The following is a 13,272-nucleotide window of genomic DNA, read 5'->3' on the forward strand; positions in this document are numbered from 1 at the left end:
TATATATATATATATATATATATATATATATATATATATATATATATATATATATATATGTGTGTGTGTGTGTGTGTGTGTGTGTGTGTATGTGTGTGTTTATTGCAGCACAGTAATGAGGCATCTTCTCTGATCCACGTTCACAATAACAGAACTCAACTTTTTTCTGCCACATACAATATGGCGGTGACGTTGACGTGCGAACCTGCGCCCTATGACGCGTCTACGTATATGATGTCTGTAGTTGCGCCGTACACAGATCGTGAGCGGTGAACTTTTAAACCCGCGGTTCCGTCGCACAGTTTGAGACGATATAAGTACCACGACTGAAAAACTTGTACAGTGTATGCCGGCTTAACACACTTACCATAACAGCTCCGCATCACCGTTTATGACCACTTCTTCTTCTTCTGTTTTAAAAGCGGTGCGCCCTTCTTCTTCGTGTTTTAATGGGTGCTGACCACATCCAAAAGGATTATTAGCGCCCCTCTAGTGGTGCGCTGTGTTCCTCATCTTTATATTATCAGCAGCGCAACCAGCTACCGTAACACCTGTTAAATGTATCACTGTTATAGCTCCGAAGGTCCAGAAACTCATGTGTGCTATAGCGCAGCAACGCGGTGCAGTTTTGAAAGAAAAGATAGCCAGTGTGGTGTTAGCTTTAGCCTAGCACGCACCACCCTCCGCGGTTCACAGGCTTTGTTTATGCCGGCTGAGTTGCACTTCCGCCCGGCCGGGAGAAGTCGGCAGGTTCCAGTGTTCTGAAGAACTATAGGATGACGGGAATATCGGCGATAAATGTATCACTGTTATAGCTCCGAAGGTCCAGAAATTCATGTGTGCTATTGCGCAGCATATCAGTTGTTCAAATTATTTATTTGTTACTTGTAAAGAAAAAAATAAATATTGGGTACCCCCCGGCGGGTTGCGAACCTGCGACCTTTGGTGCACCAGCCCAACACCTAAACCACTGTACCGAAAAAAAGTGCCATGCTGAGCTATGCATTTTTGTGAGGTCAACTGTGTGTAGGAAGTGGTTTTGAGAAGTGGTTTTTGGTTAATTTTGTCACCACGGTAACTTTAAATGGCGTCAAGTACAAATAGCACACTTCGCACCGTCAAGACGCACGTTTTGATATATAGTTTGTGGGGGTACAGCCTACGGTTCGGGCTGTATTCACGGTGACGGAAGAATAAAAAGCTATAATATTAAAGAAACCCTTATTAGGTGCATAACATAAGGCCTCCGCCATGCATTTTCAATGCATAGGCGAGCGCCTAATAATAAAACTACTACTACTACTATTAATAATAATAATAATAATAATAATAATAATAATAATAATAATGGTATTGTCTATCTTAGTAGATAGAGAATAATAATAATAATATTAATAATAACAATAATAAAACTACTACTACTATTACTACTACTACTACAAATAATAATAATCATTATAACAATTATTATTATTATTATTATTAATATTATTATTATTATTATTATTATTATTATTATTACTATTATAGTAATATTAACAATAATAATAATAATAACAAAATAACATTAACAATAACAACAATAATAAAACTACTAATAATAATCATAATAATAGTGATAATGGTATTGTCTACCTTAGTAGATAGAGAATAATAATAATAATATTAATAATAATAATAAAACTACTAATACTATTACTACTACTACTACAAATAATAATCATAACAACAATAATAATAATTATTAATATTATAGTAATATTAACAATAATAATAATAATAACAACAACAAAATAACATTAACAATAGTAATAATAATAAAAATACTACTACTACTACTACTACTAATAATAATAATAATAATAATAATATTAGTAATAACAACAACAATATTACTACTAACAATAATAATTATTATTATTACTATTAATAGTAAATAATAATTCAAACATCTAAACAAAGCCGTCAATATGATCCTCAAGTATAAAAGAAGCATCAAACATGATGTTCCAGACGGTTCAGAGACAGAAGTGGACCTTGGTACGTTTCTTAAAACATCCGAGATCAAATGAGACATCCAAGATGATTTCATCCGGCTAATCATGATCCGGCTAATTGGGTTCTTCCAACACACCTGTTGTTTATGATTAGTATGGCTGGATTGAGTTATCTGAGACAACTGCGCGTTCATGCGTTTGTTTAAAAGGGGAAATGTATCGATAGTAGAAACAATGATCAGCAGCGCTGCTATTGGCTGTTCAGCATGGCCAAAGAACGCCCACAGTTTTTCTCCCAAGCAGAACACGAGCTTTAATGGAAGGTTATGATGAATTTGAGTCATTAATTAAAACACCTCAAAATCTGTCAAAGCCAGGAGAGAGGGCTGCAAAAAGCAGCAGATAAATTAATGCGTAAATACTGTCCATGGTAGATGTTTCTATCACTTTCTACAGTATGAATTTTGGCATTTTAATAATCTCATATTTACTTTGTTATTTTATATCAGAGCCTCCACGGGACCCACTAGAACATGGGGACAAGTAAAAGTGAAATACAAGAATATTCTATAAAATGGTAGCCTTTAATTATTATACTTTATTTTAAAAAGCCACTTGTTATGTCAAGAGATCCAAATTTCAGTGTCATTCCTTAGAGACGGGAAGTAAAGGACGTGTGCAAACTGGGAATTTTAACAAAAAAAAATCTTTATCCATAAAAAATGAAAATCTTCCTTTTCCAAGTCATCCACAGTTTACACGGTAAAACTGTATTGCTCCGTGTCTAGATAATCCATCCATAGTTTTTTCTAATACAATATACGGCTCGACAGGAAGCAAGCCTTTCAAAGTAAAACTAAACTTCACAATAAAATGGCCCGAACAAATCTTCTTACTGAATATGATAAAAATAAAAAGCATATAACTTAAATATTTTAGATTTATGGCTCTAACACCACTTTTTCCTCTTTAAAAGCCACTGTTAAATGATGTGTTTGTCTGTTTATAACAGCCACCAAGAAAAATCTCTCTACAATTACACTGTCGCGCTGCGCTAAAGGATCCTGTCTATTGCGCAATACGTGATTAATTCATAAAACTCTGAAATTATTCTTGCACCTTCAGCAACAGGTTGCTGTCGTAAAAATGAACATGGCTACGGCAGACTTCCCATCTCCTCCGCTTATACAGCCGTGATCTAATCCTGTTTACATGAAATAAGCCTGTTAGCGAGCAGGTTTAAGCTGGCACACATGTTGCTATGACAACAAGTGCAGGATGAGTTTAGAAGAACCAAACGATCCAAGATCATGCCAAACGGTCAACAATCAGATCCTGCTAACTGAGTTAGCGACGTACGAAGAACGGACCCCTGGTCAAAGTGCTTCACAGCAGAACCACCCTGACCCAGGTGCTTCACATCCATACAGCCAGTGCCTTGCCCAGGGGCACGCTGCCATGTGGAAGGGGGAGCTGGAATCAAACTCACAACTTCCCATTTAAAAAAAGCATCAGAAAGTATCTCATCCAGCATCCTGCCCAGAACACAGAGGAACTAAAAGCTGTGGAATTATTTTAATGCCATTAACTGATCAGTAGAACCTGCTTTCTGCCTCGGTTTGACAGGAACACAGCAGAACCGCATCGGTTCTCCCTTCCTCCTCACAGAACCTCACACATATCCAGCTGTCGCCCTGGTTCTGCTGCTGGTCCTGGTTCTGGGTGTCAGTCTGGCTGTTGGACTGAGTCTGAGGAGAAGATGCAACAAAGGTAAAGCTCTGTGTTTTCTGCCTCCACCCAGTACCCAGAGACATTTCAGAACCAGTCCACCATGTTGGACCTTCATCCAATCAGAGCTGCTGCTGCTGTCCAGCTCATCCTGTCCTCCGTTGTCCTCTCAGTCCAGCAGGTGGTGGTGGATTCAGACGTGGACTCTGTCCTGCTGCCCTGCAGAACCAGAGCCAAGCTGCCTGGAGGTTCCACGGTGGAGTGGAGGGACGTGTTCAGCAGAACGGTCCACCTGTACGAGAGAGGTTCTGATCAGCCCAAAGAACAGTCCCAGCTGTACAGGAACAGAACCCAGATGAACGGAGAACCTCTGAGAACCGGAGACCTCAGCCTGACCCTGATGCAGCCCACAGACCGAGACAGGAACGTCTTCACCTGCAGCGTCTTCAGCAGGGAGGGACACACCCTGGTGACCAGACACGTGGAGCTGCAGGTCAAAGGTCAGCACCGTAGAGCTGATCCAGTCAGACGCCTCATGGCTTTGTTCTTTTCTACGGTGGAGCCTGCTGGATGCTCCTCGGTTTGACTCTGAGGCAGAGAACGTTTATTTCTCTTTTATCTGGGATCCCATCGTCTGGGTCACCATCCTGGAGTCTAGGTTAATATTTACTTCTATAACACCAATGTGTCGTCTCAACGCTCTATCCAGAGCTGATCCAGTCAGACGCTTCATGTCTTTGTTCTTTTCTACTGTGGAAGCTGCAGGAACCTCCTCGGTGTGACTCTGAGGCAGAGAACGTTTATTTCTCTTTTATCTGGGATCCCATCGTCTGGGTCACCATCCTGGAGTCTAGGTTAATATTTACTTCTATAACACCAATGTGTCGTCTCAACGCTCTATCCAGAGCTGATCCAGTCAGACGCCTCATGGCTTTGTTCTTTTCTACGGTGGAGCCTGCAGGAAGCAGACTCTTGGTTTGACTCTTTAACATTTACTTCTGTAGCACCATTGGTCGTCTCATGGCTCCATCCAGAACTGATCCAGATCCTCCAGTCTGATTGGTTCAGAGTTTCTCTCAGGAAACCCAGCAGGTAGCATCCAGTCACTGACCTGCAGCGTTAACTCCTCCTGGAGGAACATGGAGCCACAGAGGACAGCTGCTGGCATTGAGTCATTGACTCTGCAGCAATCCCTCATACTGAGCATGCATGTGGCGACAGTGGACAATAGACGATCCAGTAAATCAGCTCACCTTGAGTCTGGGCCTGTTCCTGCTTTCCTTTACCAGTTAGCGGGATATTTTTCCAGAACCTTCATGGAGTTTCTGATTTAAAACAGAAGCCCTGGTCCTTAAGGCCAGCCATCACCACACAGCTCTTCCATCAGTCCCCAGGCAGAGGATAAAGGCTTCCTTCTCCTGCCTTCAGCTTCCACCTCTGCTGTTCACCAACCCTCCGTTGTACCGGCAGCACTGAGCTTCAGGCCGCTGTTCCTGGCAGCCGTTCAGCTTCCAGCTTCTCTCTGAAGAAGAGACAAACGCTGCTGGAGACCTGAGTTCAAGACAGGATCCTCTGGAACAGGTTCCCAGTCCTCCGTTGCCTCTGGTGTTGTTTCCCAGGTTGGTGCAGGTCTCTCAGCAGTAGAACAACAGAACACCCTTAGGGAACCATATCTCCATCTCTTCAGCCTTCTCAGACCCCTGGCGGGGGGAATCTACCTTCTCACTCAGCCATGGCCTCCTCCTGGACAACTCTGGAGGAGGACAGAGTCCATCCCTAAGCAATCTGCTGCAGTGGACAAGCTGTAGAAGGTAGTCCAACCATATCTAGCTGGTAATGCTGGCTGTCCCCCACCAGTCCGGTCCTCATGTTCAGGTTCACCAGGTAATCCTGCCCAGTTTCATTAAAACCTTTGAGTGTCTGCTGGTCATAAAATTCACTTGATGTAAGCTGGAAGAACCACACTAGGCTCTGAACGCCATCAGTTCTGAGTAATGTGTCCTCAGACTGAAAACACCTCCACCTGGTAACACCTGAGGTGTTGTGCAAAGCTTCAGGTGAAGACAGAGCCGGTTGTTGTTAGCATTTATCAGCTTTAGCTCCATTCAGTTCCTCTCAGAGGACCCTAGGTGGACATGAAGGGAGGCAGAGAAGGTGTTCCTGGTCCTCTGCAGATGCTTGAAGGCAGACATGAAGGAGAAAATGCTGCCTGCTCCAGATGCTAAGCTACCTACTCCCTGCTAAGCATTAGCATTAGCATTAGCATTAGCATCACGCCTCCAGTCACTGAGACCATGTCAGTGTGACCCGATGGCTCTGCTGACATCTTCTTACCAAACAGACCCTGGTCTGCACTGAACGAGTGGAAATAAAGACATAAAATAAACAATAAATGCAAATAAATAAAGGTTTACCAGTTAAAACAGGTCATTACCATTAAAACTGTCTGATTTTCAGCCATTTATTCAGGAATCTCAGGGTAGATTGTTCCTTGCTGGCGTCAGTCAGAGGAACAGACCCATCAAATATTCAGGCTGGTTCTAGATCTGGAGGAATCCTTGTAGTCTCTGCTCAGTGGAGACATGTTGTCCTCTGTTGTCCTCTCAGTCCCACAGGTGGAGGTGGACTCAGGGGTGGAGTCTGTCCTGCTGCCCTGCAGAACCACAGCTCACCTGCCTAAAGACGCTACGGTGGAGTGGAAGGACAGAGGAGACAAAAAGGTCCATGTGTTCAAGAACGGTTCTGATCAGCCGGACCAACAGGACCAGAGATACAGAACCAGGACCAAGATGAAGAAGAACCCGGTGAAGACCGGAGACCTGAGTGTGACTCTGAAGCACCCCACAGACACCGACAGCAGAGCCTTCACCTGCACCGTCTACAGCCGCTGGAGACGGATCCACAAGACGGTCGTCACTCTGCGGGTCAAAGGTCAGTGCTAACACGTCTTTACCTCACAGAGATTCGATTTTATGTTATTTATATAGCAACAATTCATGAAACATGTCATCTCAAGGCTCTTTCCAAAGTCAGAATCAGTCAGATTATACAGATTGGTCAAAAATGTCCTATATAAGGAAACCAGTTATTATGCACCAGAACACAGACTAACATACAATATTTTATTAGACAATTTTCTAAAACACATTTTTTTCTAAAAACCCAGGGCTTCAGGCCTATTACTTGGTCCCTGAAAAAAGTGAGTAGATGAAATAGTTTCAATTATTCCAAAGAAAAAAAAAAATGAACACACAAAACATGCCATGCAAAAGAAAACAAGTTAGTAAATCAAAAGAAAGCAAACACATTAATAATTTCAATAATAAACTGTAAAACACTAAACGGTGAAAGGCCTTCCTACAGGGCCAGAGGAGTCACGCCCACTCAGCCGGTCAGAGCAGCCAGTAGTTTCAACCAGAGCGACCCAAACAAACCGGCAAAACAAGACAGCAGAGCATCCAAAGCGCTGCAACACCAAACAATCTGGTGCCTAAAACACAACACTCATTTATCCTGGCTCCAGGTGAGGTAAATTAAAATGTAAATAACAGGTAGCTTACCCAGGAGTGGGACACAGCTGACCAGAGAGGAAGTACATCAGCAGGTGAGGGCTAGCAGCAGCCGCTAACAGCAGCAGAGCAACACTGCAGGAACACACAGCAGGTGTAGCACCAGAAGCCAACCACAGATGGCACAAATGTCACTCATGACTTCAGATGAGTGGATCCAGCCCACGGCCACTTGGCCAGCCGACGTAGTAGAGAAACAACGACACATGCACCTCACAGCGGCTATAAATCCTCTAACCCCCCCACCAATCAACAGCACCACATTCTGCACTTGGTACCGAGTAGGGAGGGTGGAACACCATCCCACCACACAAGCATGGAGCGACAGTGGAGAGGAAAACTCCCCATTAACGGGAGATAGACGTTAAGTACTCTGAACCCAGGTGTGATTCTAGTTCTGGTTCCTTAGTGGGTCTCCTTCTGATCCACATGCCACTCTGCTGTTTTAGCTAAATGTAGCAATAAATACAAAACTAAACAGTTTATTTTTAGCTATTTATTTATATAATCATTCATTTGTGTGTGTGTCCTGTCTGGCAGTGCAGCAATAATTGTTTAATGCCAAAAGAGTCCAACAGGTTTTACCTTCACCAGTGGAGCCTTACTGCTGTCACCATAGAGCTGTTTAATTTATACATGAAAGAAGCTTTATTAGATTTTATCCTGGGACTATTTCATGTTCAATGGACAGAGAAACAGCACATAGGAGAGGAAAAAGGACAGAAACAGATGAGACAAAATGCTAAAAGGGAGAAAAGGTGAAGTGCCAACTGAGACCAACACCTCCTCCACCAGTCCACCCTCTGGCCTGTAGGGGGAAGAAACAAAAAGAAAAGTCCCACTGTGGTCAGCCAGCCCACCAGAACCATGTGGATCCTGTTCCCCAGACAGAACCAGCACTAAACCCCCCACCGAGCAAAGAAGAAATTAATTAAACCAGACTCAAATTGGTAAACTTAGGAAGCTACGATGTGTCGGGTACTTCTGGGCCGTGGTTACATTAGCTTGGTGAGTCAAACACCATTAAATCAACATTAATGTTATTAATGCCCTACTAACGCTCATAGCAGTATGAAACGCTGGTGGAGCGAACAAAAGCAACCATTATGTTTGAAACAAACCGTAGTTACGTTTACTAGGGTTACAATCTAGTTACTGGAGTCTTCCCCAGGTCGTCAAGACTAGTTAAAGCGCAATACAAGTAAAAGCCATTTACCATTTACTGGAGAGGCTAACAGCGGCTAATGCTAACTCGGGCTAACTTACAGACACTTTAAGCCATATTCTGTTGTAATGAACACAAACATTAATGTGCCATCAGTGTATAAAACCCTTTATGGAAGTAAAGTCTGCTATAAGCGTGAAACACACCAGCTAAGCCTGGTTTCTAGCCTGCTAGCAGGAGCTTAGCCTGTTAGCTGCAGGTCTGTTTCCAGCCTGTGTCATCATGGCGGTGGGATGCTCAGGTTAGCTGCTGATGAAGGCAGGATGTACTTAGCTTCAGTTCCAGCCTGAGTCCATGTGGTGAGCCTCTGAACTCCATCCAGGTCCACCACAGAGGAGGAGAACGTCGCCCTGTGCTCTACAAGCAGCGGGTGAAAACAGAACCATTGTTCTGGGCGGTTGGGTCTGGGTTGGTTGGTGCTGTGGTTAGCACTCCTTCCTCACAGCAAGAAGGTCCCGGGTTCAAATCCCAGGCTTGTGTGGAGGTTCATGTTCTCCCCGTGTCTGCATGTTTGCCCTACCACTACAGACATGCTGGTCAGGTCAGCCACTAGTGGCAGACATGCTGGTCAGGTCAGTGGCAGACATGCTGGTCAGGTCGGCCATTAGTGGCAGACATGCTGGTCAGGTCGGCCATTAGTGGCAGACATGCTGGTCAGGTCAGTGGCAGACATGCTGGTCAGGTCGGCCATTAGTGGCAGACATGCTGGTCAGGTCGGCCATTAGTGGCAGACATGCTGGTCAGGTCAGTGGCAGACATGCTGGTCAGCCACTAGTGGCAGACATGCTGGTCAGGTCAGTGGCAGACATGCTGGTCAGCCACTAGTGGCAGACATGCTGGTCAGGTCAGTGGCAGACATGCTGGTCAGGTCAGTGGCAGACATGCTGGTCAGCCACTAGTGGCAGACATGCTGGTCAGGTCGGCCATTAGTGGCAGACATGCTGGTCAGGTCAGTGGCAGACATGCTGGTCAGGTCAGCCACTAGTGGCAGACATGCTGGTCAGGTCAGCCACTAGTGGCAGACATGCTGGTCAGGTTGGCCATTAGTGGCCGCAGCGGCTCAGGCTAAGCCTCCATCTGATCATTGGCTGTGTGACTAATAAACCTGACTAATAACCCTGAGGCTGTGTGAACCGTGTATGTATAATAACTAATAAAGGTCCTTATCTATGCTGGGGCCGTTCCTCAGGGGAGGTTTTTGCTGCTTCTTGTATCACTAGAGACCAACTTACAGTCAGATTTTATATTCTTTCTGCTGATTTCACAACATGTCACCTGTTCTACATGTTGTCCTCTGTTGTCCTCTCAGTCCCACAGGTGGAGGTGGACTCAGGGGCGGAGTCGGTCCTGCTGCCCTGCAGAGCCACAGGTAAACTGCCTGAAGATGTTACGGTGGAATGGATGGACAGAGGGGACAGGACGGTCCATGAGTATGAGAACGGCTTTGATCATCCTGAAGAACAGGACCAGTTCTACAGAGACAGAACCAAGATGAACGAAGACCCACTGAGAACTGGAGACCTCAGCCTGACCCTGAAGCTCCCCACAGACAGAGACGCTAACAGCTACACCTGCATCGTCTCCAGGGAGGGAAACGTCCTGATTCAGAAACAAGTTCATCTCCATGTCAAAGGTCTGTAGCATTTCTCCAATCAGCTACTGATCAGAGGCTCGTTAGCAGCTGGATGTGAAACGCAGAGCTCAGAAATGTAGGGTAGCTAAAGTCCTCCTAGCCCCGTCCACGGTCCACACCAACCGCTCTGGGTCTGTCCCCAGAACCAGCCGACTTCTCAACTTTACAAGAAGGAAAGGTGTTTCTGTTAAATATCCAGCAGAAACGGCTTTTCTACGTTTCTGAGGACATTGTGGTGTTTGCAGATACTCAGAGTATCATTTAAGTCTCGTTAGACCAGCTAACAGAACGCCAGACCAGGTGTACCTTCTATGAAGAGAAAAATGACAGAGAACAAAAAGTTAAAAGCTGAAATAACAACAAACAATTCAGACTGGAGAGCAGTAGGAGAACTCAGCAGAGAGAGAGAAATAGACCCTGATGTCCTCCAGCAGCCTAAGCCTATAGCAGCATAACTATAGAGGTAGCTCAGGGTAACATGAGCCACTCTGACTAGAAGCTTTGTCACAAAGGAAAGTTTTAAGATTAGTCTTAAAAGTGGGTTCTTCAAACTGTGCAGATTTGTTTGGTGCCTAAAGAACCTACAAGCTGCTTAAAGCTGTAGCTGCAGATAGATGCAGCCATGCTGGTAGGAAAGGCAGGAAACCAGAGGAGCTTTGTTCAGGCAGCACCAACAGAACCAGATCCTCCGTCAACCAGAACATGATAGAACCGAGCTTTTTATACCCAGTGGCTCTTACAGTCATAACGAGAACTGCATCAGGCCACCAATCCTGTCCCATGAAGATTTTATTTTTGTAGTCTATAGTTCAGGTGGGTTACCAGTCACCAACATGTCCAGCCACTAAGGAGTGTCACCATCACTGAGAACGTTGATGAGAGCAGAACCAAGCAGGAGGGCTTCATGATCCATCTGAGCTGAGAGCTGGACCTAAATCAATGAGAAAATGTCCTGAAGGTCCTGTAGAAGGAAAATTAAGAACCAGGGACCTGCTAAAGTCTGGAATACCGTGTGAAACCCTCCAGGTGTGCTGGGAGGTTCTGTATCTCTGCACAGGTAAACATGTTGGACCTTCATCCAGTCAGAGACGTGTCCTCAGAGCTGCTGTCTGTCCTCGCAGTGACACATCAGGTGGAGGTGGACTCAGGGGCGGAGTCTGTCCTGCTGCCCTGCAGAACCACCCTTCACCTGCCTGGAGACGCTTCGGTGGAGTGGACGGACAGAGACAGCAGGAAGGTCCATGTGTACCAGAACGGTTCTGATCATCCTGGAGAACAGGACCAGTTCTACAGAGACAGGACCAAGATGGACGGAGACCTGCTGAGAACCGGAGACCTCAGTCTGACGCTGGGACACCCCACAGACGGAGACAGTGACATCTACACCTGCAGCGTCTTCAGCAGAGAGGGACACATCCTGATGAAGAAGCAGGTCCGGCTGCAGGTCAAAGGTCAGTGGCTGATGGGTGTGGCAGATCCCCTCTCTCAGGTGCTATAGCTGCTGCTGCCTCTACAGCTGATGCTTCTTTGCTCTCAGGCCAACAGGTAGAAGTGGAGGAGGGGGCGGAGTCGGTCCTGCTGCTGTTCAGGACAACACCTGACCTGCCAGGAGACGCCAAGGTGGCGTGGGGTTGCAACAAACCCGAACAAGTATTGTTGGCCCATCTGTATGAGAAAGGCTCAGATCAGCCAAGCAAACAGCACCAGCTCTACAGAAACAGAACCAGGGTGAACGAAGACCTGCTGAAGTCTGGAGACCTCAGTCTGACCCTGAGTTACCCCACACAGAGGGACAGCGGGGCGTACAGGTGTGGCGTCTGGAGGGAGGACCAACTGCTGAGAGGCAAAACTGTTCGGCTCAAAGTCAAAGGTTGGTTGTTCAGGTGATGTGGGGTTGGTTGTTTGTCCGGTGGTTGGCTGGTTGAGGGGTTGTTTGGTTAGTTGGTTCATTGGGAAGTGTTTGGTTGGCTAGTTGTTAGGTTAGTTGGGAATTGTTGGGTTGAGTGTTTGGTTGGCTAGTTGTTTGGTTAGTTGGGTGTTTGGATGGTCAGGTGTGTGGCTGGTTAGTTGTTTGATTGGTTATTTGGTTCATTGGGTGTTGGTTGGTTGAGTGTTTGGTTAGTTGGGTGTTTGGTTGGATGGTGGTAGTTGGCTGTTTGGTTAGTTGGCTAGTTGTTTGTCGGGTGTTTGGTGGGGGCTCGGTCAGTGGTCTGGTTGGTTGGTTTGCTGGTTTGGGGGTTGGCTCTTTGGTTGTTTGGGTGTCTGTTTGGTGTTTGGTCAGTGGTTTGGTTGGTTGTTTAGTTTTTAAGTATTTGTTTGCCGGTCTGACTGTCTTCTGCATTGTCTACAGGGAGCGTTCCAGACCAGGATCAGGAGAAATCAGAAACTGATGTAGCTCCATTGATCCAACTCCTCTGATGATTGATCAGTCAGTCTGATCGATTTGTTGAAAGATCATCACTAAAACTGGACTTTGAACTGGAGAGCAAACTTCAGCCAGGACTGATCAATATGGGTCAGAACTGAATTATTCTCAGGTGTAATAACTAGACTGAGAGTCAAGGGAGACGGTACCAAAGACCATAGAACCACCTTGACTTACCTTGATCCTTGGGTGCTTTGACTTCCTGGATCATGAAATCTTTGGTTAGTTTTTCTTCAGAGTGTCTATTGGTTCTTACTTTTATTGACTTTTTGTAAATTTTTGTCACTTTTTGTCAGATTTTCTCCCTGCTCCTCCTGGATTGCCCCCACTAACCAGGAGGAACAGGGAGGAACCCGTCAGTATTCCCTCAGCGCTCATTGATCTCAGCTGCTCCTTATCACCTGTACCTGCCTTCCTCCTCGTGTCTCACCTGTACATACCTGGTCCCTCCTTTTCCTCCTCCTTCAGTTCCTGTGCTTCTCCTCCTTTTAAAATCCATCATGTCTGACCTGCGTCTCCACCTGGGTCTGTCCACGCCTAAAGGACGGCTGGAGATTCGGTGGACAAAGCCTTTACCCATGACTTGCTGGTCGTTTGGGGACGGACGGTGCTGAGTTCCCAGGACCGGGTCAGAACCAATCGGATCACTGAGCCTGCTTATACTGCTATATACTCATCAACACCATGGAAGGAGC

At 45.6% G+C, this 13,272-nt stretch overlaps 1 protein-coding gene across 1 annotated transcript; it reads left to right on the forward strand.

Annotated features, from left to right (window-relative positions):
- Positions 1-5,936: 5,936 nt before the first annotated feature.
- On the forward strand, positions 5,937-13,271 carry LOC105923060. The gene is made up of 5 exons (XM_036131104.1): positions 5,937-6,656; positions 9,829-10,152; positions 11,274-11,603; positions 11,690-12,022; positions 12,503-13,271. The coding sequence occupies exons 1-5, from the start codon at positions 6,308-6,310 to the stop codon at positions 12,568-12,570; spliced, it is 1,404 nt and encodes a 467-aa protein (XP_035986997.1). The 5' UTR covers positions 5,937-6,307; the 3' UTR covers positions 12,571-13,271.
- The last annotated feature ends 1 nt before the right edge of the window (position 13,272 follows it).

Source organism: Fundulus heteroclitus, unplaced genomic scaffold, assembly GCF_011125445.2.
Source record: "Fundulus heteroclitus isolate FHET01 unplaced genomic scaffold, MU-UCD_Fhet_4.1 scaffold_41, whole genome shotgun sequence".
NCBI classification, from domain to species: domain Eukaryota; kingdom Metazoa; phylum Chordata; class Actinopteri; order Cyprinodontiformes; family Fundulidae; genus Fundulus; species Fundulus heteroclitus.

Coding starts and splice junctions, on each gene's coding strand:
- LOC105923060 (XM_036131104.1), top strand. CDS start 6,308: ATGTTGTCCTCTGTTGTCCTCTCAGTCCCACAGGTGGAGGTGGACTCA. Junction 11,604..11,689: donor GGTCCGGCTGCAGGTCAAAG/GTCAGTGGCTGA, acceptor CTTTGCTCTCAG/GCCAACAGGTAGAAGTGGAG. Junction 12,023..12,502: donor TGTTCGGCTCAAAGTCAAAG/GTTGGTTGTTCA, acceptor CATTGTCTACAG/GGAGCGTTCCAGACCAGGAT.